At 41.1% G+C, this 27,816-nt stretch overlaps 1 protein-coding gene across 1 annotated transcript in view; it reads left to right on the top strand.

The window, feature by feature from the left end:
• The first annotated feature begins 621 nt into the window (after window positions 1-621).
• The window catches only part of Gucy1b1 (guanylate cyclase 1 soluble subunit beta 1), a 40,710-nt gene continuing 13,515 nt past the window's right edge, over window positions 622-27,816 (top strand). Inside the window, exons 1-4 of the mRNA XM_051157343.1 lie at window positions 622-772; window positions 13,874-13,974; window positions 16,444-16,562; window positions 27,590-27,787. Of these exons, the coding sequence (XP_051013300.1) occupies window positions 16,470-16,562; window positions 27,590-27,787 (291 nt within the window). The 5' untranslated portion in view covers window positions 622-772; window positions 13,874-13,974; window positions 16,444-16,469. The remainder of the gene's footprint in view (window positions 773-13,873; window positions 13,975-16,443; window positions 16,563-27,589; window positions 27,788-27,816) is intronic.

Below are 27,816 nucleotides of genomic sequence, written 5' to 3'. Positions count from 1 at the left end.
CACCGATTGGTTAAGATATGGGAAGAAACAGCGCCCGGCCTCCTGCGGCTCCACTCGCCATTGGCCGGGAAGAGGTGGCAATCAAGGCTGCTCTAGGCTGATGCACTAGCTCCAGCTCTGTGCTGGTCTGGGTGCGCTGCCGCTTTAGTCGCTGTCTGGGTCCCTTCCGCGGTACCTTTGCGTGGAGGCTGCCTCCCGGGCCCGGGCGCGGATACCATGGTGAGTGCTGCCAGGATGGTCAGCAGAACCTCACACCGGGGTCTGTGGACCTTGACTACCTAGAGATCCGGCTGCTCTGCAGGAGCAAGCCCAGGGCTCACAGAACCGAGGGCCAGGAGGTGGGAGGTGGGAACGAATGATCTGCTGGGGCGCTCTGAGTTCTGGGTCCCAGTGGGTCCCCACTGTTCAACAATCAGCCTGCGACTTCGGGCAATTCTCGGTTCCGCGGGATGGGAGATTCTGGGCTCAGGTCCCCGTACTGTCCCTGTTGCACCACGGTGACAGGTGAGCAGGGGTAAGAAGATGGGGGAGGGTGAGGTGGCGCCTAGAATCCAATGATTCCGCAACCCACCCACCCTCTTTTAGGATAGGGTACCCTGAAAGCGTAGCCAGAAGACAAGTGACAGGCCAGAGGAGCCGGGTGGGCTATCAGTTCGCAAGGCATGGGTACCTGACCGCAGTCTTTCTCTGCCCTGCAGTACGGTTTCGTGAACCATGCCCTGGAGCTCCTGGTAATCCGCAATTATGGTCCCGAGGTGTGGGAAGACATCAAGTAAGTGAACAGCCCTGCTCCCAGGGCCGCGCTTGGCGCTGCGCCCGCGCCCGCTTCCCTAGCTGCTCCCAGCAGGGTCGTGGTGCGCATCCTCTGGTCTCCGCTCCCACGCTCTGGGGCCGGGACTAGGAGAGGAGGATAGGCCGGGGCGTGGCAGCGTGAGCAAGCCCCTTGGGGTCATTGTAGCCTCCTCACCCAGCCTGAGCGTGGGAACACACAGCTAGAGCCCTGTGGCTCTCAGGCCAGGTTCAGAGCTTTGGTGAGCTCCCATGCAGATGAACCTGGGGACTTCCTGGGCCTCTACAAGGTCTTGGGACCAGAGGCAAGAAATGAACAGTTGCGCTCCTTTGAGAGTCACACACCTCATACACATAATATGTTTAAATCATTTGGACGTGCTATAGTACTCTCAGAGATTATTTCTCCAGTAAGCCACGAGAAGCGCGTATTTTATAAAAGGGCTTTGCCCCTTTTTCTTCCCCCAAATGATCCTTGTTTTGCTGTGTTTTTTTCCTCGCAGCCCTGGCAGGGCATTCTAGTGTCTGTAGAGCTTTGAGCCTGGTGTTCAGATGAGACCAGACAATACATCTGTCCGAGATTTTTAAGGCCCAGGTCATCTCTTCAGCTTTTTGTGGGTTTGGGGTATTGGGGGGGGGCGTGAGGGCAGGTTTATTGGGCACTGAAGTCAGTCTTGTCCATGACAGGCAAACACAACAGGGTGCCACTGAGTTGCATGGCTGGCCTTCAGATTTCAGGGGCAGGATCTCCCTATATGCAGCGTAGGCTGTCCTGGAATTACCACTCTTCCTGCTCTCAGAGTGCTGGCATTAAAGGAATGCGTCACCATGCCCAGAAGAGCATTACAATCTATTGGAATTCTTTCTTCTCTCTCTCTCCCCCCCCCCCCCCCCCCCCTCTCTCTCTCTCTTCTCTCTCTCTCTCTCTCTCTCTCTCTCTCTCTCTCTCTCTCTCTCTCTCTCTCTCCCTCTCTCCTTGAAACTTTAACTCTTGTGTTGTTACCAATTATAGTGAAATCTTACCTACCACATTCTAACTGGGTAGTGATAGCGGTGAGGATGAAGGAAGGCAAAAGGGACGCATTTTTATTATTTGTCGAGTTCCTGTCCTCACTGATGTCACACGAGCCCTTGCTATTTTTACAGCATATTTTTTATTGACAATCAATTTCAACGAGCCTTATTATGCAGTAACAGGATGGTGATTTTCTATAATTATCTGTTTCCATAGAAATGACCAGGTCTATAATTTAAACACTAGAATCCAACATCTTCCTCCAGCTCTCTTATGTTTCAGCTTTAATTCATGTTCCATAAGCCATTATGTTATCCACATTTATACTCTCCATAGGGCCCAGCTGCATCCTATAAAAAAAGAGGTCCAGATGTGCCACTTACGATTCTATCAAACCAAACTCTAAGAAGTAGGGCTGCTTTGAGATTGCAATTTTCTTTTGACGCTTTTCTTTCCTTTGTAATTTTGATTTTCCGTGGAGACGGTTATAGAAAAGGCACACACAAGACTAAGCTCTTACAGTGTAGCCAAGCGTGAGCCACTTTGTGAGTGTACGGAGGTAACAGGCGCACCCCACATACATTAATGTTTCTTCTTTAAAAGTGAAATTCCCAAGGTTCACGTTAGATAAACTGTAACAATGGGTACATTTAGAGTTTCAAGAGTACAATACTAGACTATGATGAGTTAGTAATCCTGATACAAAGTTAATCAAACTTAGAATACATATATTAGCATTATCAATGTTGGAACTAGTAATTATAGAGATTCAAATTTTTACTTCATAGCTCATAGAGTAATGTAGCAATACGTTTCTATTTAAAATTAAATTATCAAGATATTTGTTTATGGTGATTATAATCTAAAAATACATACATTCTACTGATGGGAACCTAACATCCAAATGGTAGTTGAAAGTAATAATTTGTACACACACACACACACACACACACACACACACACACACACACACACACACACATACCATACAAGTTCTTGCTATAGAGCTTTGGATGAGTGGAAATTTGGAAGTTACCATGTAGATGATGCTGCATTTGCTCTCAAGACAGCCTTCCTGCGCCTGCCTCTCATGTGCCTGGACTACAGACACATGTGCACATCTTGAAGTACCATTGACCAACGTTCTTAAGGTGGTCAAGTGATGATACTTCCACTCACTCAAAACATTTTGGTAAATATGAACCAAGTCGTATGAGTTGTTTTTCTCTGAAATAACCAGAAGAACAGTGCCCTTATAATAGAACCAGTGTTGGCCACCCAGCAGCTTGTTTTCTCTATTTAGGAAGGCATCCTTTAGTGGTGTCATGGGTACAGTTTTGTATGTGTGCTGGGGAATCTGGCTTGGCACTCTGTACCCAGGGACCAAATCTGCCCTGCTACCCTGCCTAGTCTCCCAAGAGGTTGCTGAATGCTGAACTGCCTCAGCAGATGTTCAGAGGGTGAGGAAAATGTAACTGCCAAAGGCACCTGCCATGAAGCTGTCTCCTCTCCCCCCCCCGCCCAGCCCATTGTGGCATACTCTTCACAGCTATTGGTCCAAGATGCTTTCAATTTTAACTTTTTATGTAAAAATGAATATATGAGAAACTTTTTTCTATTCTTTGCCCCAATAAAAAACAACCTTTTCTCTCTTCCTTTTTGATCTGTGAAAAACTGTGTAAGTAAATATTTGTAAAATGTTTTATACTGGTTTTTTTTTTCTCAGTTTTGTAGGAAGTGGGCATTCATCCTTTATGAGAAAGGAAGCCAAACACTTAATGACAAATATAACTCCAAGTAACAGATTCCAGAAAGAAGATTCTAGATGGCTTATAGCAAAACATGCCTCCTTGTAAACTCGGTGCCCACGTACACTCCTATCAAAGGTATCACCATTTCACAAGCACTTTCCCTTCTCTTTTCAGGAAAAAGAGAAATTACCCCAGATCAAGACCTAGAAAAGTGCTCTCAATGAGACAGACAGAAGAGGTTTAATATCTGTGCCTAAATCTAGCCAGGGGTCATCATGGGCGTATCTGTATAATGACTCAAATGTAACAGTGTAAGCATGTAAACTTCACTGTTAGCCCCTGCACCTGGGAACATCTGGATGCAGTGTCCTCACTTGCTTCCAGTCTACACAATAACAAAAGGGAGCAGGGATCTGCTTCCAATTTTACTTTGTAAAATTTGAATTTTCACATGATCCTCTTAAGAAGCCATGATTCTGAAGTGATGAGAAAATATAGCCCTCATTCATTTATAAAATGCACTCGGACTTTATGCATATTAAAATATCATCAAAATGCTTGATATGTCTGTCTCTGTTTCTCCTGATGTCAGCCCTGGTTAACGGGACAATTGCATTGTGTCAGTGAGCTCCAAGATTCTGTGCCTACCCTGAAGTGAATATGGATTCAAAAGGCTGGAAATTCTAAGTTGATTTAAAAAGTCTATTGCAAACAAGGGAACAACTGAAGGTGTAGCTCAGTGGTAGGCTCCAACATGCATGCACTCACGCACGTGCACACACACACACACACACACACACACACACACACACACACAATCACCTTTCAGAAAACTGTACTTATTTGCCTATAGGTGAGCAGGCCAGAGTATTAATTCCCTTGCATCTGGTTTTTCCAGTAAATTAGAGATAAGCAATTAGATCTAAATGTCAGGTGGTACCTGTAAGTTTTGTAATAATGTAATTTCTTTGTTAGCTAACAGATACTGTTGTCAAGTTGCCGTTGGTCACCTTTCATGTGTTTTATCTGGCTTTGCTCAAGTTGCTACATACTTCATTCGTTAGCCGTTCTTCTCTTTCGTTTATTGTTAAGCTTATCTCTGATGAACATAGTTTAGCACTTCAGGCACCGAGGATAGAAAAGCAAATGATGTCATTCTTGCCTTGAAAAAGTCTAGAGATATCAGGATATTTTTAGACTTACTTGTTTTTTAATAAAACTCCTGTCATTCAAATAAGGGAATGGCTTGACTGTTGGATAGCATGGACTGATCTTCCAGATTGGGGCTCGTAAATATAGTGTCCTTGGCTAATCATGAATGAATATTAGGACCCAAATGAGCATTTAAAAAAAAACCAGAATAGTTACATGACTTCCCAAATTGCCTAAACTTTCTAAATTTCAGTAGTATGAACAAAAATTTATTAAGTGTTGGGTCTGTTGCAGCACATTCGGTATTGTCTGACAATAGTTGCTAAAGCAATGGTATTTCTTGTTTCCCGTTTAGCTCTGGTACCTGAGTTTTTCAATATCTTTCTTCTTCAGTGCACATGAAAGACGTGAAGCTCCTTTTGACTAACAGTAGCCTGGGTCTAGGGGGTGTGACTGAATGCTAGAGAGCCTGCCTAGCACGTCATACCCAAATAACATACCAAGAACTGCAGCCCATTGTGTCCCAACCCAAGTGTTTCCTATCTCTTTGTTGTGAGTCCTCAGGTCATCTCTCATTTTCTTTGTACTGGCTGCTCTAATTTCTTCTGAACTGTCTTCTGGCCTTTCTTCTTTCCTCTCTGTCCCTATCAGCTTCCCTTGCCCTACTCTAAAGCAACCCTCTTGCCATATTTCCCGTGTCTTTCTTGTGCTTGTCCTCCACATCCTGAAGACAGTATGATTGAGGATGATTATTTCACTATGCCATCCACAATGGAACTCTTCAAGCTACGCCCCTGCCTTTCATCTCTTTGGCTGTTTTGAAATTTTACGTGTGCTCTTAGTGTTGGTTTTACCAAAACAAATGACAGCAAACAAAATAGCCCATCCTTGTGATCCATCGTGCTTTAACGGGATTTTCACTGCCATACTTTCTATGCCAGGGTTCAAGTAGGAAACAGCCTATGTGTTTCTTAAATATAAATGGCACTTCATATTATAAAGCCATTTTAGCTTTCTAGAGCTGTTTCCTCTATGTGCTTTCAGCTGAGTGCTGTAACATCTATTGAAACAGGAAATGACTGTCCAGCTCAGTGTGTTTGTCATTGTTGGCTTTTCTTTTTTTTTTCCCCCTCACCATGAAGTTGCACTTTGAAGAAATGAAATGACTATCTGTCAGGAAGATTGTGTATAGGAAGATGAAAAGTCACAACTTATTTCTGGGCTGTTCCCCTGCTACCAGGCTGCATGCTTCCAGAAGTCCTTGCCAAAGAAGACTTATGTGATATAAATATAACATATTCATTTTTCTTACTCAGAAACAACCTTACAAAATAATTAAACAAAATTTCTAAATTCCAATAAAGACTAAAAAAATAAGTTAGTTCTACATTAGGGATAAGACCCATTCTTCCAGTTAACCTGAAGGCCCAAAGAAGACATGATATGCTTGTTTGTTTGCTACCAGAAAACTAAATGCCTATCTGTGAATCCCCTCATACAGTTGCTGCTGAGTTGTCTGAACTGGCCTTCAACACCCTGGACCACTTTGGGAATAATATGGCACTTGTATGATAAGGAAGGCCATAGCATGTTGTTGTTGTGACAGCCTAGCCTTTAACGGCTGAGCCATAGCATTTTTGATTGGTTTGTTTTTATGATCTGCAGCAACCCCCAGGCTGGTCTTGGGGAGTCTTCCTGGCATTACTTTCTTCTCTATTTGTGCATTAAATATATACTTGGATCATACTAGCTTGGTGTATATGTTTCGGCATATCACAATGAGGACTATAAGAGAAACCAGAAACTTTCACTCTTACTATGTCAAGACTGGGTGATGGCAAACATTAACTAAACATGGCTGCTGTTTGCAAGAGCGATGTCCTTTGTGTTCTCTCTCTTTTTTTTTTTTTTTTTTCCTCCAGAATCAGGGACCTGGCAAATGTTTCCTTGTAACATGTTGGAAAATGCTGGTTAGGGGTTGATGCTGTGCAGATGTCTAGAGGAAAGCACACTTAAGGAAATGAGCATGATAAAGAGGAATCTCTCCAGTCCAGTTCCCCGGCGATGGTGCAGACTTGGAGTCTTGCAGCTTCCGCATTCGCTGTTTTGCCTCTTGGTGCATTAGCGAAGAAATAGTATGTAAATGGTGTCATTATTATTTTTATCTATAAGACATTTTCCCTTTAATAAGCAATGTCAAAGATGGTAAGGTCTAAGGAAGAGCTGTCTTGTCTCTCAGCATCCAATCCTGTGGAATGATCTCAGTTACTTCATCATGCTAAGATTTAGATTATGGACCACATGCCCCCACCCAGGGCTCCTTGCTTTCCACGTCCCCTCCTTGTTCTATAGATGTCTACCTCTCAGCTTTGATATAACCACAGTAAATGCTATTGAAGGAACCATCTCATGTGTCCAGCAGTGTGTTTTCTCTTCTTAGTACATGAGTGAGTTGGCAATTATCCTTTGAATTATTCATTGAATATCTGACCCACCTCACTAGTGTCTAGCCTCCTTACTATTCTTAGGAGAAAACTTAGGGATGTTCCCCCGCCCCGCCTCCATTCCTTCCCTTCCTACAACTGTCTCTATTTCCCCCTCTTTCTCCATGAATATGATAACTAGATATATGCGTGAATTGTTTTTACATATTTAATTGCAAAAAGTAGAGCATGTGAATAGCAATTTATCAAATATATATAAATAAACATACACACACTTATATACATACATACACGCACATACATGTGTGTGAGTGTGTGTGCGCGCATGTGTGCGTGCACGCGTGTGTGATTCAGGGTATATCTAGGTCCTTAATTTGCAGGATTCTGGGTAAAGCCATCGGCATAGATTGCGGAGAAATATATATGAGGCTTCAGTTAGGTTTTAGAGGGGAATTTACAACATGCCATTCCATTCTCAATGCAATATCTCATTTATATTGGACAGCCGCCTATGGTTTTACCATGCCCTAACACTTCCCAATCATAACTAAATTGCTATATCCACCCCGTTCATTTCTTATTGTCACTTTACAAGTAAGAGAACCAGGGACATTCCCTCGATCACATAGCTATTCATGGGGTATAGATTGGGACACAGACTGCTGATTGTCCCACGGAGCAGGGGGCAAGGGGGAGGTGCTTTTCCCTGAGGAGAACCTGGACTTTCCTTTCCAGCAAGGGATGATTTAGCAAGGACTCCAACAGTCTATATATGTGTTACTGTCTTCTGCGTTTGTTTTGGCTTCCCTGGGATGGTCCAGCATACGTACAGGTGACTCTGATTACAATGTTTTGATGGTGTTTTTATTTACCAACCTTCGCATGTGTTAAAGAAAGTCAAATCCTCCTAAATTTTCAGCAGATTGCTTGCTTTTTGAGAGACACTGTGACAGCAGGTGCTCCGCAGGCTGGGTTGGTAGTAAAGTGGATTCCTCTGTTCAGTAAGGATGTAGAAAGCTCTTTTTCTTTTTAAAGATATTTGTGAGTGGCTTTCAGAGCTGCAGCCATTGCTGTGATGGGTCTCCCATGTCAGGATAGTCAGAGTGATATTAAAAACAACAACCACAAAACATACAAAGAGTGAAGACATTATTTTGATTAAAGCTGGAACCCATTTGTCACTCGGCAGAGCATGGACAAATGACAAGATAACTTACAGGAACCAACCTTCAGAGGAGCCCCAAAATGGAAGCTGACTCTGAATTTTAAAAGGCCTGACTCTCCTCTGGGAAAATTCTTCACACTGGAGTATCACCTTGAGGGTTCAGAGGTGTATTAAAACGTTGAACTTAGATAATGAAAATATAGTAACTATTTTCCCCAGGCATTTACAAAAAAATCCACATGCAATTTCAGTCTTGCCTACTGTTTTTATCTGTGACTTCTAAGGAAACATTTTGATTTTCATAATGATTAGATGCAGCTCAGGGATCTAATATGCTTCCGTCCCTGTATCCTTGGCATTCCTAGGATTTATTATAAAAACCAAATCGGAGTGCACCAATAATGCTTGGGGGTATTGGGTGGAAATTCCTGTCTGACAGAGGTGGAAACTGACCTTTGTTTTGGGATGTCACTTCCGCAGACCTCAGGCTGCCCCACTTCAGAGCATCTCCCCCCCCCCTTTTTTTTTTTACCTCCAGGGGAAGCCTCTTTACCTACAGGCACAGACTGCCCCTGGAGTCCACTTGCTGGGCGTGTGCACAGTAGCAGCAGTTCAGGGTAGGTTGGAAGTCAGCCTTTTTGCGTGTTCACAAATGAAATCAAGGGATAGCTCCTTGAACAGAGTTGTGAGAAATGGTGCTTGGCCATTTTGGATACATTATAGATCTAATTGTTTTTTCTTTAGTCATATCAAATATTCTTAATATGAATATGAACCATGGTTTTGGGCAGTTATGCTGAGTAGCTTGTTTTTTAATGCAGAGTATAGAAATGTATGAGGAAGTAAATTTGATTAATTCATTCCCTTGTTTTAAAATGTACACATGAGTATTCAGCAGGTGATTTTTCAATCAACCCACAAAACACCATTCTGATAAAATGATCCACTACCTGCATTAGGAGGTAATTAGTAGATATGAAAGATGGGTTTACATTCCAACAACTATCAATCAGTGAGAATGATCAGGAAATGAATTGCTCTCAGGCAAACATGTCACCTACCCATAATGCATTACTGTGGCAGTGAACACAGAATATGATTCTATATCATTTTGTCCCCACGTGAGATTCTAGCCACTGTTTAAGTCACATACTATTAGAATTCATAGTTTTTCACCAGCAAATCAGCAAAGCACACACCTGCTTTCTGTTATGCTGAATAGGGACTTCTGAGTGGGTTATTGCACTTCTTGCCTCTCCCCTGCAAATTTCCTCTTCCTCCTCTCTGCCTTGCCCCTCCTCTCACGCCTTCCCCTAGACACTCCCTCTTCCTCCCCTTCTTCCGCTGTTTTAAGTCATCCAATGAAGGGGGTGTGAAGTGTGTAAGACAAAGGCTGATTGTGCTAAGTCTCTCAGCGACCGCAGGAGAGAACTTATGCTATGGAGAGGACATATGCTGTGCTGTACAGAAGACATGAGATGGACCCCGGAAATGAGTTACTTCTGAGTCAGAACACATGAGTACTGTAGTTCCTCATTTTGCACAGGATGCAAAAAAGGACTTCCATTCATAACTTGGGGAGGGAGGAACCCTAGAGATATTAAATAAATAAATAGATAAATAAATAAATAAGTGTATGTCTAAAATATCTAATGCTAGAGAGATTTTCAAATGATGCATCCCAGGGAAGCCTGTAGTTCCCTGTACCTGTAAACCAAGAATGTAGAGAAGACATAGCATCCGCCGCGTGGGATGCCGCGTGGGATGCCGCGTGGGATGCCGCGTGGAATGCCGAAGTTGCACAAAGTTGATGCTCAAGAAGAATTTGAAACAGTGAGTTTAGAAAAGTTGGTGAGAGTACCTAGATTTGGGTAATCCAAGCTCCACAGAAATGCTACACACACACACACACACACACACACACACACACATATATATACAAAAATACATGTTGAATTATTAGAAGTGGCACATGTAGTAGATATAGATGTGCACTTGGTTTAAAAGCAAATGCGTTAGTGTTATGGGGCAACAATGTAAGAGATGGAGAACTCTAAATGTCTTGAATTACATATGTTGCTTAGGTAATTCATCTACTAGCTTACTTCCTATCTTCTCTTTCATTTGCTGGTCACCTTCCACAGTTTCCCGTCAGGTTGCAACTGAAGGAAAAAAAGTATCCCCATCTATATATAGAATGTTTGGCAGAATTGAAATCATGAGAGCCATTGAAGTTTCTACCCAGTAATATGGTGGGTCTGTCAAGTAGAGAAATGACTGAAGGTGCTGCGGGGGGATCTTCTGTGAAGAACACAGACTGAGGGTATTGGAGGGGGTCTGTTATGGAGAGTATTGGGGTGAGAGTTAATCACCTCATTGTACCGCATGGAGGCTAAGGCATTAGGAAGTATGAAGCCTGATCCAATATGAAATTTTCTGGGTGGTAGGAGTGGTGCTGAGCACTGACAGGGCATTTCTGGTAGCTTCTGTAGGCTGTACCACCTGTGCCCCCATCCCTCATTGCTCATGCCTGCTCCTCCTCGGGTTAATTTGTTAACCAGCCACAACTGGCAGCGGGGGGAGGGGGTGTGTGTCTGTGATTCTCTAGTTAGTGTTTCTCTTGAATGTGGGAGGAGATGATGGATAAGCTGCAGGGATGAGGGAACTGGTTCCAGTAGGCTGGGGGAACGATGGCGGACAGCAATGGCACTACTTTAGGTCTGCAGACCCCAATGACACTCCAATGACCAATGAGTGTGGAATCTCACTGCTTCTTGTGTCTTTCTCATTCTTGTTCTGCCTAGCTTCTCCTCTTATCCTGAAGCATATCTTCCTGTAACACAGTATGGAATTGAACTTTTTTTTTTTTTTACATGTAACTTCCTTCTACCAATTACAATACCATAAGTCAGCAAGGGCTGGTATAGTTTTTTAGTTTTCTTTATTGAAATACCAAAATGCTTTGAAAAGGAGCCTAGAAGGCATTGGGTATATGTGGAAAAACTTGTGGGGCAGGGAATAAAAAAGAAAACAAGCAACTGGATGTTCCCCAAGGCGTCTGAGCAGCATGCAAATAAGGAGTTCTAAGTGTCTTAATAATTTAGTGGAATTCAGCATGACATTTCTACAAGGAGACACTTCCTGCTCTGCACTTCGCTTACTTTGCCTTTAGCCCCCTTCAGGGACCCTGACCGAGGGTCAATTTAGGAAGGAATGCTTAGGAGATAAAGGAGCTTGTTTCAATAAACAGAGGATGTTGGACTGGTTGGTGGTTGACCTAGCCAGCTGATTTCTCTGGGTGAAAAAAAAGAACAAAAACCCTGCTTCTCCAGTCTATGCCTAGGGAGTGTGGACTCTTCTCACTCATTTAAGGGTTACCATGGATAGAAACTAAGCTTATTATAAAAATTAGATGACTTGATTTAATTCATTTGGAGGAACAAAACATGGTGACTATGGTGAATTAGCATACATTTTACTGTAGACTTGATTAATACATATGCATATTTTATTAGTGTATTTTCGGTTAGATGTTTCTAAATTCCCATGTGGGCATTAGTGTTAGTTCCTAATAAAAGACTGATGGGAAAAATAACAAAATTGACATAGTCATGTCCTTCAAATCAGTTAATTCCATTCCTAGGAATGTATTCTGTTTCTATATAAAAATACAATTAGCTACACATATATTCATCATAATATTATTGTGTATACTTGTGGAAGAAAATAAAAGCATTCTACCTCACTGCCAAGATTTCAGTGTATTTACGCAATGGAAATGTGTGCAGTCATGTTATCCAAGAGTATTTGCTGAACTGAAAAGATAGCCATCAACTATGACATTGAAACTGGCTGCATTTAAAATCATTATGTCTTCAAGTGTGAAAACTTGATATACTATTGACAGTAGTTATTTCAGGCTAAGGGAAACTTGTTATTTTACTTTTAGCTTTTTTTCTTTCCTGTGCTTTATGGATTCTTATAACCAGCAATAAGAACTCATAACTTTAATCACTGAATTACCAAAGGATATACATCTGTACATTTTATGTCCAGCATCTTTCTATGTTGTGCCAATGTTTACTATTAAGAAGATGTAAGCTCTTTGGAGAACTAGGTTCCTCTTACTTGATATGTATGTTTGGGACGTAGAATAAGGTCGTACTTTGCATATGTCTCAATAATTGAGATTGCAAATATATGAAGTTCTATATTAATTAATACGTACTGCTTTAATGGGCCAGAACATAAAGCTGCATGAGTTTGTGTCGTCACAGTCAGGCCAGGGGAGCGCCTTCTGCCTCCCATTTTAGAAAAGCTTATGCTATATATGGGATTTGCTTCCCTTTGCCCAGGTAATAAATTATGAGCCCTGAAGCCATGTTTTCTTTGTGCTGGGACTGGGATTCAGGACCTTTTGACTACTAGATGGACAACATCCTAGCTACGTATAATTATAATTACAGGCAAGTCGTGAGTTATGTGCTCTGAAGAAGATAGGTTGTCTTTACGAATGTTTCCACGCTGGGTCGGGCAGCAGACTCAGCACCACTGGGAAAATTTCCTTTGAACAAACAAACAGAGAGCTGCCACTGTGACTGAACAGCTTCTGAGAGAAGACCACCTGTGGCGAGGCTTGTACGTGCCACTGCAGCGTCTTGGTACAGTGAGGTGGGTTGAGTCAGAGACGGCTCCCCACACTGTGTGCGAATTTCACATGGAGACAGCTGTCTGAGAACTTGTCTGTCTCCACCCAGCAGGCTTTGAAGGATGGCTTCCTCCACTGCTGAGAGAAGCAATCCAAATCCTATCAAAATAAATGTATTTATAGAATCCTAAAGACTGTTAAGAAGTGATAAGTAACATTTCCTTGCGCCAACCATGTGTGGTTTGAGCTACTGTGTTCTGTATGTGAAAGGTATATGACAAGTCCACTCAGAATCTGCAAGCATGTGTTTAAAACATAACTCTTGATCTTCCCCGAGTCCACCTCAGACAGCCTTTTCCAGTCAGCTACTAATGATAGTGCTCAGGCCAGAAACCTCCTTGTCATCCCCGAGGCGTTCTCCTCCCTCAGCCTGGTTTCAGCAGGCTGTTTTATTTACCTGAGCAGTTACCTAGATTGAAATCAGTGCTCACATGCCCTGCCCCCTCTCTTCATCAGTGCATTTTCACCTGAGCATGCCTCTCCTACTAGAGTGCCTTTGTTCCAAGAAAAGAAGGTTCTAGTCTGTATCTCCCATTAGTTCCTAGTACAGCACTCCAAACCTGTAGAAAATCAATAAATATTTACTATTTCTCAATCCAAACATAAGTTTGTTGCATTGCATTATACACGGGAGTCCTAAAATATAGTTGAATGGATCATTTTAATTTGGGGAGAAGCATGCGGCAATTCCTCCTAAATCACTCCATTTTTAGGTACACAGTGTCAACGTAAGCAATTTTGCCTCCACAAATCCTGTTTCAAAAATAGATCCATTATTCACACAGTCATAATCTTGACAGATACTCTTATTTTAACTTTTCTCTCCATCACTCTTCCATTTTCCTTCAGGAAAGAGGCACAGCTGGATGAAGAAGGTCAATTTCTTGTCAGAATAATATATGATGATTCCAAAACATATGACTTGGTGGCTGCTGCAAGCAAAGTCCTCAGTAAGTTCAATGCATCTTTCCTTCTCTGGATTGGCTACACATAGGTGCCTAAAGGAATGTGTGCTCCGAGAGCACAGGGTACAATTATGCAGGTTATTCATTGAAGACCTGTTGTGGGGCAACATACTTGTGTTATACTAGGCTGGGGCTATGCTGAAGCCTGCTCTTCTGGTATGAGTTGTGTAGCAAACAGAAAATGGAAGCTCCTTCCCTGTGCAAAGCCCCATATGGACAAAAACAAAAACAAACAAAAAACCAAAAACAACAACAACAACAAAAACTACAAATACAGTCGTAAAAATTTCAGGTCCAGCTACACCGTAGAGTAAACATTCGAATGTGGTGTACAGAAAACATTATTCTTAAATGTGTGTTATAATAATAAGCTGTGTGAAATACTGGCAGAAAGAGAGAGGAGGTTCATTGATAAATGAAATTCATTGATGTAATTCAAGCAGGTCTCATGGAGTGAGGTTATTCTGAGTATTAATGTTCCAAGGGCCTCATGTACACCTGGACTGAAATGTGCACAGAAGAACGTGGGATCTTAGCTCTACTTGGCAGGATTTATGAATTAGAAACAAAACTGGTAGACGGTCAACAAAAAGAAACAGAAACAGCAATTATGAAAGAAAATATGGTATGAACTTTTAAAATGCTGATTTTTTCAAATGTATAAAGCTGAAATATCTGTTCAGATCAAGAGTAGAGCTAAAGAAGCAATAATACATATTTTGAATTTAGTGATAAAGTAAGGCAACTCTGAGGGATTATTTTATATTATAAAAGTCATTTAAATATGTTCAAACTCTATTAATATATTTTTACTTCATCTTTTGTGTGTAAGGCATATGTGATTGTGTGTATGTGCATGTACAGTGTGTGTGTGTGTGTGTGTTTAGATGCCAGACGGTCAGGTGCTTTTGTCAATCATTCCTACTTTTAAAAAATATATTTTAAAAAGTTTTTCAGATTAAAATTGAGTAATTTCCCTATTACTTTCCCTCCCTTTAAGCCCTCCCACGTATACCCCACCCACTCTTTTTCAATCGGTGGCCTCTTTTCTTTTGTTCATTACTGTTTTATAATACATACCATTTCTTCTGCTCTCAGCTTTTCTTAGTTGCCTGTAGTTGTTTGTTTAGGGTTGAACCCTCATAAGCTCCGCCCCCATCCACATTAGCATGTCTGTTGGTGTCATCCTTCTTCTACTCTTCCTCTGTTTAGGCAGCCATGATGGTGAGACTTCATGGGTGTAGTTTCAGACACAATCCCACAGAAAACTCCCTATTCCTCTGGCTCTTACAGTCTTTCTGGTCCCTCTTCTGAAATGCTCATGTTTTAGATGTGTAAGTTTGGATTTGGCTCCACAGCTTTGTATTTTGGTCAGTTGCTCCACCTTACTTTTTGAGATAGGGTCTCTCCCTAAACCTGGAACTCACGACTTGGCTAGATGAGTAGTTGGCAAACAAGCTCCAGTGAGCCGCCACCTGTCTCCTACCCACCAATGTCGGAGTCTCAGAATTTACCACTATATCTGGCTATGATATGAGCGCTGAGTGTCCAAATGCGGGTTATCATACTTGCGAGAAGGCACTCTGCCAAAGACTCCATTTGTCAGCCTCCTCGCACTGTTAAGGAATTTTCACTGAAGACACATGAGATCTGCTTCTTACTAGAATTTGTGTCTAAGTGGTTTCCCGTGAACTGTTTATATTATCCAAAATAAAAGGTGTGTATTTTCGATAAGATTGGTTGAATAAGTTATTACACTTGTGTGTTGAGTAGATATGAGCCAAAATTCACACGTAAGAAGTATATACTTAAGGTTTATGAAATATTAACCATTAGTTGTTAAGGAAAAAGGATATCAAGATTGACGCTGTATGCAAGAAGTAGTTAAATGTTCACTCTCATATAAAGAAAACTTATTTTGCAACAGAGTATCTTATGAAATTTCTTTACTGTGTTTGTGTGTGTGCACGTGCGCGCGCATGTGTGTGTGTGTTATACAGATGTTTATGTACCGCAGCATGTGAGTGGAGGTCAGAGGCTAACTTGTGGGAATCAGTTCTTTCCTTCCACCATGTGGGACTTGGGCATCAAACTCTGGTTACTAAGCTTGGTAGAGCCATTTTGCTGCCCTTGTGTCTTTGACTTGAATAATCTTTTTTTTTGAAAAGCACACTACACTAAATATATATATATATATATATATATATATATATATATATAATAAACTATTAAACTTGACCATTTTACTGTATAAGTTGAGAAAAATGGTTAACTTGTTAATAGTGGAAATTATACCTTTAACCTGTTAGCAAATAGTCCCCTCAGGTTTGATTGTAATATGCTGGTCACACTATAAAAATGAATATTTTTAAATCATTTTCATATACACTTGTGTTATTCCTCTCACTGACCATCTTCTGCCTATTGTTCTTTCCTATTTAACCTACAAAACAGACCTCAATGCTGGTGAAATCCTGCAGATGTTTGGGAAGATGTTCTTCGTCTTTTGTCAAGAGTCTGGCTATGACACCATCTTGCGTGTTCTGGGATCTAATGTCAGGGAGTTTTTGCAGGTGAGAAGCTTGAGTTCCTGAGAGTGAAGGCTCTCGGTGTCTGTCATTAAATCTGAGCTCTCAAGTAGTTCTATTTAGCCAGCTGGACAAGAGTGTCTTGCTGCTGGAGAGGAACCCTGGTGACCATTCTCACATAAAATCTAATTATTGGATGATCCTACATATATCTCAGCATTTTCTATCATACACTTTCAGAATCTATAGTGGTTAACTCTGAATATGCAAACCTTCAATTAGTAGTCTTCTAATGTCCACAGGGTCTTTTATAATCTGTTCAATTGCCTTTAAGAAATAATTGCAAATACTAATAGTGTGATCTTCTGTTTTTCAATATATGTTACAGGTTATTTTAGTTTATTTTTTTTGTAACATACTCCCAAATCTAAGATCTCATTGTCAGTGTCTCAGTATTGAGTAAGTTCTGCCTGGGATCCTTATTAGGAGAAGGCAGCAGGGGCTTCAGGTATCCTACTTAGGAAAACTAATCTTTTGCCTTAGAATTATACATTAGTTGATCTGCCACAGGAAGAAAGAGATATGAGGAAATTCAAAGTTGGTTTCAGGTGAAACACACACACACACACACACACACACACACACACACACACCGTCACCTAAGGTCTTTATCTCACACACTGAGCAATTGCCATAGAAGTCTGTACTAGTAAACTCCCCGTTTGCTGAGATGCTATTTCTGGACTGCCTGTGCTATTTTGAGCTCTGGCGTTGGTGAGACCCTCTGGATGAATGTGTGGATGCTCAGCATCATGGGGCTGGTTTGTAAAGAGTGTTTCCAACCTGACTGCTGAGAGTGGCTAGACCTGCTGGAAAATGATGTCAACCCAGTCCCAGCTGAACCAAAGCCCAGTTTTGAGAGAATGTAAACTACTACGAGGCCAGCTGCATTATTGATTTAACAGCCAAAATAAGAACTTTGGTGTTTAATCAAAATGTCTGTTGTTTACACAGGGACATTTTTTTTCATAAACTTAAAGCAGCATTAAATCAAGATGAACGCTGGTTTACAGTCTCCAGCTGTGGACTTACTAAAATCCTGCTGTCCAAAGAAAGCCGCCCCTTCCAAATGAAATAGCTACTAAAATGGTGGTGTTTAAATTGATTCTTCCAAATGGTTATTTCAATCTGATACTTCAAAGTGTTGGAGGGATTTTACATTTCTGAACACAAAGTCCATTTTAACAAGTATTTTTGTTGACCAGTCTCACCTTATCAGAGAAGTTTAAAAAGAAAGTGTGTGTGTGTGCGTGTGCGTGCGTGCACAAGTACTGGCAGAGGCCAGATGGGGGCATCTGGAGCTTGAATAAGAGGAATTTGTGAACTGTCATGTGTTTGCTGGGATCTGAACTCTGGTCTTCTGATAGAGCAGCAAGTGCACACAACTGCTGAGGCATCTCCTTGGCTCCACCAGTGAGGTTTCAACCTCCTTCCAATAGTTCTCCATTTTAAGGTCATTCTCAATGACTATATCTACACAAGAGCTCACAGATTTAAGTTATATTTACTAATTTCTATATCTAACCATGTGCTAAATGTATCATGGCTGAGTAATAAAGGGCCACGTCTCACTGTGCTGGTGTTTCTCAGTGCTCCCAAGCTACCGCATCCAGGTGGCTAGGGAGGCCCCTCAACATGCAAAAAAGTATAAAAGCTTAATTATTATTTGATAATTTTGTGCATTATTTAGTACACCCTGGTCTCACCACCCAACCCTTCTATGTCCCCTTCATCTCTATCTGTACCTTACATCTCCTAGTAACTCTTCGTCTCATATCGTAGTTCTCTGTTTTGCTTTGTTTTAGGACGCACTAGGTTGAACCAAGACTGCCTGTGTGGGCATGGGTATAAGCTAGTAGCTACATCCGTCTCCCTTAGCAACCTCAACTACCAGTAGTTCATAACTCTGCTGGGAAAGCCAGGGCTCTATGGTCCTCTTCATCATCCATGACTGAACACTGACAGGCTCAGTCTAGAAAAGGTAACCATAGCTCCGTGGAATCATTGAGTGCATTGTACATGGCATGCTTAGAAAACAAGTTTCATGGCCACCCTCACTATCCTTACATTCATTTTGTCTCCTCTCTTGTGATGTAACCGAGCAGTGGAAGTGGTCATGTGATTCTAATATCTAGGATTGAGCAATGAGACTCAAAAGTCAACTATTCTTAGTACCCCAAATAGCCACAAATCTCCACATTAACTACTACTGGCTACTAAAAGAAGATTCTCTGAACAATGCTGAAGACAGAGCTAGTCTATTGGTAGGGGGCTACTATTTAAGTTATGAATATGCCCATGTAGCAAAACAGACATGGTAGGTTCACCTGTAGAACCCACATGCTCCCCCAAATCATGGCTTTTCACCAGAACACAGCACCGCATATGAACTTGCACATTGGAAATAAGAAGTGGGGTCACCCAATTTCACAGGTGATGTAATAGAAAATGGCTCGATTATAATTTAATATTTAAAAATGTACTCACATCTTTAAATTAAATATGACTTTATTTTGTGCCCCTTTGAGTAAGACTGTGGCAAATGAAACTACATCTTTTGGATACTATAAAATCTTCATTATTTTCTAGTTTTGAACAGATGAACTTTAGTCTTTCTAGTTTTGAGATTATTTATTATCATGACAAATTTACTATGTTAATATAATACTTAGGAATAGGTGGCTTTGCCATGGTTAGGCTAACAAAAGAAAACTCTACATGTTTTTCTGTGTCTGTCATTGTAAAGTAATGTGCTGGGTTTTCACACACTGGTGTAAGATCCTAGCTTACATATAACATTTTTCTTCTGGCACATATTAATAAACCATTCTTTACAGTGTGCTTCCATCACTCGCTAAAGAAAGAGATGAAATGGGCTTCATCACAAAGAGAGAGTTCAAAGGTTTTTCTTTCTTTTTCACTCTTTAATTATAATAAATAACCAAATATTTGATCCCATCCTAAGTGCTAAATTTAGAGAACTCAAGACTTTTTGAGGTTTCTCTGACACTTTCCAGGAAGGGTCCTCTGGTATTTAGAGATCAGATAGCCTTCCTGATGTCTCCAGTCTCTTTAACTCTGATGATTTGTCTAAAATGCAAATACTCTCATCATATCCTTTTCTTCTTTGAGCCCTTGAGTGACCCTATATTTTTCTCTGGAAGAATCATGTATATCAGGTTCAAGACCATGGAAACTCCTCATCCCACCATCGTCTTCATCTCCAGCCTCTCTTAGTACATACAGTTAAACTCGATCTCCATAAAATCTTTTATTTACCATGCTCCCTCTTTCCTGTGAGGTTTATGCATGCCCCCCCCCTTGTCTGGAACTCAGATATGGCTCCTAGTCACACAGAAAAGTCAGTCCATCTTCCAGGTCCCATTGCTTCTTCCAGGAAGACTCCACTCTTCTGTCTACACTCTGCACTACTTCCCATGGGATCGCTGGCTTTTCTCAGGCTTTCAAAGCCTCAGCCCTGGCACTGCCTCATCACTTCCTGTTTCTTCCACTGGAATGTAAACCGCAAGAAGCCAGAGACCCTGCAGAGCAGCTCATTGGATGCTGCCTTCAGAGAGGGATCAATCAACAGCTTAAAAACAAAAGCACGTTCCCTCCAAGGAAGAACCCACCAAATAAACAGATGCAGCAGCCCGGGCAGTAATGATTTCAACAAGGACTGTCCACTTGAAGGGAAGCTGTGCAACTTTTAGAGATTTTTTAGGAAAAATGTAGCTCCTGTCTTAAAGGAATGAAGAGAGTTTATTCTGAGCCAAAAAGGAGGTGACCGTGACTTCGGAACACAGATTCAGGTTGCCAGATATAATTATATGTCCCATCATGGCCAAGTGTATGCTAATGTTATAGTCATAGAATAAAAGAAAATTATAAATCAAGGCATGAGTTAAAGCATACTGATGGAAACTATACTGCAGGCTTTAGATGTTATCTGATGACGTGCTTGACTCTTGGCTCGGTGGAAATTAGTGCTCAGCATAGAATGCACTTCAGAGGTTTCACCTGATGGTCACAAAGATGTTAGGTTGGAATAGGCAAAACAAGACCATGCAAGGAATAAAGATAACTCAAGGTAATTTGGCCCCAGACTTGCAGCATTCCAACTCTACAATTAAAAGGCTCTAGTTGGTCGGTCAGCCTTATAGATATTTCAGTGTATCTGTGTTTTTTAATTTCCTGAGATTTTCAGTTGGTAGAAGTGAGGTTGAAAGCGACATACAAAAGAAGACACATTGCACATTTTTTTTCTAGGAAGACAAGGTAACTTTATGTTTATTATTTAGATTTGCATTACTGTGTCTATAAGTTTAAATATATTCCTGTACATTAATGTACAATGTAATGTACACTGCTGTATCTGTACATTAATATACTCACATATTTTTAAATGTCAACTTTGATCTTGCCACGTAAACACCTCAGAGGACAATGGCATTGTTACTGAAGTCAGAGCTCAGGAGACTATCAGATCAGGCGTTGACTAAGCAGGTCTATCTTGTCCATCACTCCAAAGAGGACTTGGGGGATCTCATCTGTGTCTCTCTCTGAATGCATCAGGAATGGTTTTCTAACATACACATACACACACACAAATAACTGAGCTACATGCACACACACACACACACACACACACACACACACACACAAACACACAACATGAAATAGTCTTTAAATGTTTCTGAATATCAAAAACTGCATTACTGCAGCACCAACGAAAGAGTATGCATAGACTGGACGGAGGCCCCTGATACATATGAAGCTGATGGGCAGCTTGGTCTTCATGTGGGCCCCCTAGCGAGTGGAGCTGGGGGCTGTCTCTGACATGAACTCTATGGCCTGCCTGCCTTTGGATCGCTTTCCTTTAGCTGGGCTGCCTTGCCTGGCCTCAGTGGAAGAGGATGCACTTAGTCCTGATGTGACTTGATGTGCCAGAGTGGATTAGTATGCAAGTGAGGTGGGGTTCCCCTTTTCTGAAGAGAAGGTGATTTCTGTCCCTCCTCTGCCTGGCCTCCATCAGGGAGATGCAATTGTCCTTACTTTGAACAGGGGGTTGGCTTTGGCAATCATCTGAACAACAGGATATGGCAAAGATGGCACTGTGAAGCATCCTGGGCCATAACATAAGAAATCTGCATGTGTTGTTCTTGGGTATCACAGGGAAAAAAAATCACCGTAAGATGTTAGCTTATGGATCCAGACACTTGATGTGAAGTGTTCAAGCCACATGGGCTGTGTAGACATGGTCAGAACAAAAGCCTGCCATACACCCTTGCAGGGAATTCCTTTGCAGAGACCTGGCCTTGTAGCTGGCTGCTTCAAGGGTTTGTTGCTGACAATCATGCTGTCTAGTTGCTGATGACTCCACTACAAGAGCTTCCACACTCAGACAGCATAGTGGACCATCAAAGAAAACAATAAATTGGCCTTTCAATCACTACCTGATAACGTGTTTGCTATACCACAAGGACAAGCCCAACAGGCTCTGTATTACTTTCCCATGTACTCTTTTTTTTTTTTTTTTTTCTGTTAGTATGTATGCGGTTGTGCGCTTGTGCCATGAGTCCTTTGGGAGATGACGTCCTTCTCGCCTGTGGTACCCAAAGGAGGCCAAAGCAGGACTATCTGCTCATTTCCAGTGATGCTGCGTCGCTACCCTACCTGTACTTTACGGCCCTAGCAATTTTATAGACAAAATCAGCAGCAAAGGCTGCTGGGTTGACTTGAAAAACACACAGGAAAAAAAAATGTTATTTCAGAAACCAGTTAAGATTTGTATTTATGAGCTGTTTCAATATCCATAAGAACCTCGTATGAAATTTTAAATATTCTTTTATTCTTGGCTAGAGAGCAGGTTCTCTCAGTTGGGTTTGGGGCACTTTCAGTCACCTGCTCCCTTCATATACACTCCTGGTCCTTCTCCAGCAGACCATGCTGCCTGCAGGGGGATTGTCTCCAGTTCTGGTTGACTCTGATTTGGCCTTATAAAACATAGCCCACCAGCAGCAACCTGGCACTCACAGCAGATCCAATTTCAAATTCTCAAATGTTTATACAAGGGGCTATTTTGGGACATACTAGAATTTTCCTGAACAGCTGAAAAACCTTAATATTTCCCTAAATTATTTATAGTTTGTAGAAAAATGCAGTGGACACTTTATTTCAACTTTTGAATTTAAAAAGAAACATCTAAGCTCAATTTCTACAACCTGCAATTAAAATAAAAGTGAACTTTTACCTAAAACAGAAAAAAAAAACTTTGGAAGGAAAAAAAAAAACCTGTTAAAATGAAAAGACTCTTCTTTGAGTAACTGGTTGCATTGTTTCACTAGACACAGAGCAGTTGCTAAGTTTAGTATTATCTGGGTGGCTTCTGTTTTAAACATGAGTTTTAAAGCACAGAAATATGTGAAATGTTTACATAAGTGTATCTTCTTTCTTTTTTATCTTTAATGACAATATTTCTTTTGGAGAAGATGATGAGGTAAATACATACAATTTTCTTGATGGCTTTTTGAGACAGGGTTTCTTTGTGTAGCTCTGGCTGTCCTGGAACTAGCTTTGTAGACCAGTCTGTCTGTGAACTCACAGAGACCCGACTGCCGCTGCCTTCTGAGTGCTGGGATCAAAGGTATGCACCACTGCCCAGTTAATACTAAAATTTTAAGTGATTTCTGTTTAAATAATTTTAATGACTATGATAGATTTTCTTTACAAATAGAACTTTTCTTTTTTTTTTTCTTTTTTCAAATTTATCTATTTTTAATATTTATGTGTATAAGTGTGAATTATTACATGTATGTCTGTGTGCCATACATATCTAGTGTCCAGGAAGGCCAGAGGAGGATATTGGCTTCTCTTTAAATGGAGTTATAGGCAGTTGTTAGCTGCTGGGTAGGTGCTGGGAACTGAACCTGGGCCCTGTGAGAGAGAAACATGTGATTTGAACACCCAAGTCACCTTTGCAGCCCACTCCATGCATGAAAAAAAAAAAAAAAAAAAAAAAGAAGAAGCATTAGATCTTTTTATTTTTTAAAGGAGCAGCTCCCAAAAGGAAAGAGGGAAGCAAAAAACCAGCCTGCCTCCATCTTAGCCTTAAGAGCCATTTTATGATAAAGTCAAACTAGATTCATTCCTGTTTGTGTGATTAAACCTTTGTTTCTCAAAGACTGGGCTATGCCCCTCTTGTAACCTTAGCTAAAAATTTCTTTTATTCTTTCCTTTTTAAAAAAAACTATTTATTCACTTTACATCCTTATTTCAGCCTCCTCCCTCCTGTCCCCCAGATCCTCCCCTCTCCTTCTCCTCTTCCTCCTCTCCGCTTTTCTCCCCCTCTCTTCTCCCTTCTCCCTCCTTTCCCTGCCACCTCACCCCCTTTCTCCTCAGAAAAGGGGAGCACTTCCTATAGTTCTAAGAATAGCAACCATGTCTTTGTTTCAAAACTCTGTTTATAATAGCCTTGCAACCTTCTTTGTTTCAAAAGGTTACATGAAGACCTATGACTACCTTGTTATGCCCACATTGCAACCAAGTCTTTGTTTGAAATGGTTGTTAGAGTTAACTTGTTTGTCCTGCTTCTATAACGCTGCCTATTTTGCCCAGAAAATCCCACATTTGGAAACCCCTTAACCCTGAACTATAAAAGCCTTGTCTTTCTCACATCTAGTGTTGACTTCTCCCAACTCCACCTTAGGGAGAAGTAGCCCATTTGTTATGTTGGTGTGCAGGCAGTTCAACTGGCCTGCCCTCAGAGCCTTTAGGGCCCTCAAATGTCCTATGTCACCACCTATACCAGGTGCACTCTGGTTTCTCTCACCCTGTCTGTCTGTCTGCTGTCTGACTCTCTCTCCCTCCCTCTCTCCCTCCTTCTCCTCCCCCCCCCATCTCTCTTTGTCTCTGTCATGGGCATCCTCCCTTTTTATCCTCTTACCTCTTCCCTACCATAAATCTCCTTTCATACCAGATCTGTTGCATGGCATATTTATCAATATTATAATACTGTGTACACAATTTTTAAAAGCATGCTTTAATTAATTGCTTGTCTCAATTAATTTTGCCATGATAAGTTGAGTCAGTTTTCTCCCTCCCCCAAATCCTTGAGAATAACAGAAGCTCCTTGCCTCCTCTCACTTCCTGGTTTCCCATCAGTCAAGGGGTACACTCACCATTTGTTTCAGTGTTGCCAGCTTAAATTTTTCCTTCTCCAACTTCTAAAGCGACCCATTTCTCATGAACCTCAGCAAGGGGCTTTCAGGGTCTGTGACTCACATCACATACGGTCCATGATGCTGGTCCAGCTTCTCAGAGGTGTGTAAGAAGAAAATGCTGGGGGAGGGGAGAGAGGGAGAAGGCTGTGTCAGGACACCTTTTTTCCAGCCTTGTATCTTACAGGATTAGCCACACAACTTCCTCCCTTCTCACCCATGAGGATCAGGGTTAAGAATTATGGAGACTGAAAAAAAAAAAAAATGCAACTACAACAACAAAACTGTTTTGCCTTAAAATGTCCCAGGCAGAGGCTTTATCTCTACATTTCTGTAGCCAATTTATATGTTTTTGATTAGCTTCTCTAAGAGCAAAGAAAGCAGGCTTGGATGTATGCATATTTTGTCTCTATTATTATGTATGAGCTTATTCTTGGCATGCCTATATATTCCAAAAAGAAAATGTGCATTATTTTGAAATAGTCCAAAATCTTTAATATATATATATATATATATATATATATACATATATATATATATATATATATATGTATATATATATATATATACATATATATATATACATATATATATATATGTATATATATATGGAACTTAAACTTATTTCTCAAAGGAACATGGCTTCCTACATCTCCAGAGCACACTCCACCCTGAGCAGCAGCACTGCGTAAGGGAAACAGGACTCATTGTCCTATAAAGCACAAACACCAGGAGCCAGGTCCACTGGGCTGACAGTGGCATAGAATAAGCACATCCATTCTCTTAGTAGCAGAGGGAATATAAAATGATGTGAGCACAGTTAGAAATGGAATTAAAACCTCAGACGAAATCTTAGGTATTGGAACAAAACCACCACCCTTTTAAATGCTGCTAAGGATAAGTCCAAGGCATATTTGAGGTTGCTTTGTGGTTTCCTGGAGGCTGTTGATGCTGAAGCATGTGTGTTTACATTTTCCCACGACTTTTTGGCTTTTATACGCATGTGCATACTTTTTGTAACTGGCCATGCAGCTGCTCTCTTCCTGTACTTACCTCCGTGGGTATATTTAGAAGTGAAACAATTCCAGTTTTGTGATGAAAGTTTTATTGCCCAGAATGTATCAATATAGCTATGTTTGTGAGCTGTCAAGTCTGTTTAGATGGTCCGATCAGCTGTGAATGGCTTTTCTCTTGGCCCGGCTAAGGGTCCTCAGTTGTGGTTTCCTGAGGTTATTGTAACAACAGTAGTTCAAATACGAGGACTGTAATTTATTAGCAATATAATTGTAGTGAAAAAGAATTTAAATTTAATCATAAGCCAATTTATTTGAAGAGACAGGCTGTGGTAATCACTTGATTTTGATAGAGTAAAACTGAGTAAGGAAAGCTGTAACTGAAGAAATCCCAAGAGTGTATTTTATGCTGGATACTAGCTAAAGAAAATCAATATTACATTAAGTAGTAAATCTTTTATGCTCCAACAAAGCACTCTACTTGTCCATTTAATTAATAGCAAATTCAATACGACAGCAAATCTCTGGAGAGTTGGTTACCACAAAAGGGCTTGAACCATGAACATTATCACTCAGCATTCGTAGTAACCCACTTGCCTTGAGGACTATATCCAAGCTATGCTTTGTTTCCACTGTTCAACCCTTAATATTGTCCACACCTGTGCACAAATGCAAATGGTTGCCCCTATGGAAAGGGTGCTATCTTTAGTGACTCATCCATCCTGGGTGATGCAAGGACAGTATATGACCTGCCTTAACATCAATGTGGTACCTTTGTCTTTGCAAAATGATCTGCTTGACTGCTTGTAGGAATGTAAAAGGCCAACAGGCCTGATAGCTTTTACACTGCAACAGCGGCCCCTAGAGGGAATCAGGAAGAAGCCTTAAAAAAAATACTAAAGACATTAAAGGGATGAATGAAGAATTTGGGGTAGACTGAGGCATAGACAGTGACACTGGATTTACCCACCCGACTGAAACAGTGTCAGATTTTATGACTTTTTGTGCCTGGATGTCTCTTGCATCTCCTATGGCTGCATGGAACATGTTACCAACTAAATGCTATCATGTCGGACTGACTTAAAAGTGTGGCTTTCACAGTTCAGGTGTCAATCTTTGCATAAATGAGTTTTGAGTTTTAGTGACTAATAGAAGAGTCTGAGAAATTTAGCATGTTTAAGGTGACAAAGCTACAGGAAATAGAAAGCTTACTGACCTTTAATTTTCCAAGACATTACCCTGAAGTGGTGGTAATTTTGCTGCTTTGCCATGGGCTCTTATATTGACTGGGGACCACTGATGAACATGGAATTATACACACTTACTTTATAAAGACACACGTTCAATTAAAAAAAATCACTCATCAGAGCAGTATGTCTATATTTCACATTTTGTTATTTTCTTTTAGTAAATTCAATTGGGGGTTTATAGTGTGAGCAGAAGGGATGTGGGGAATTTAAAGATTCTCTAGTGCATGATCAACAGCCCTAGGCAGCTGCTTTCCCCTCAAGTATGCTCTTTCTTCTGATGATTGACACTGATTTATCATTTCTCGAAGTGTACTGTTATTAATTACATGTGTTCTCCTCAATTATTCTGTCCTGTTCATTCTCTCTGTGACACGTTGGTGCCTCACCTGAGGGACACTGAAGAATATCCTACATAAATGTTTACTCTAGTGATGTGCCCAGGAAGCCCAGATTTGAACCTCACTTCTGCTCCTTGCATTGCTAAGTCCTCATAGAAGTCTCTGGTTACTATTGTTTCCTGTCCACTACAGAACCTCGACGCCCTGCATGACCACCTTGCCACCATATACCCAGGGATGCGGGCACCTTCCTTTCGGTGCACCGATGCAGAGAAAGGCAAAGGGCTGATTCTGCACTACTACTCGGAAAGAGAGGGCCTTCAAGACATTGTCATCGGCATCATCAAGACGGTGGCTCAGCAGATACACGGCACTGAGATAGACATGAAGGTAACGTCTGCAAGCGAAGATGTTTCTGA

Source organism: Acomys russatus, chromosome 15, assembly GCF_903995435.1.
Source record: "Acomys russatus chromosome 15, mAcoRus1.1, whole genome shotgun sequence".
Lineage (NCBI taxonomy): Eukaryota > Metazoa > Chordata > Mammalia > Rodentia > Muridae > Acomys > Acomys russatus.
The sequence above is the reverse complement of the archived record's forward strand: the minus strand, read 5'-3'. Positions and strand labels throughout refer to the sequence as shown.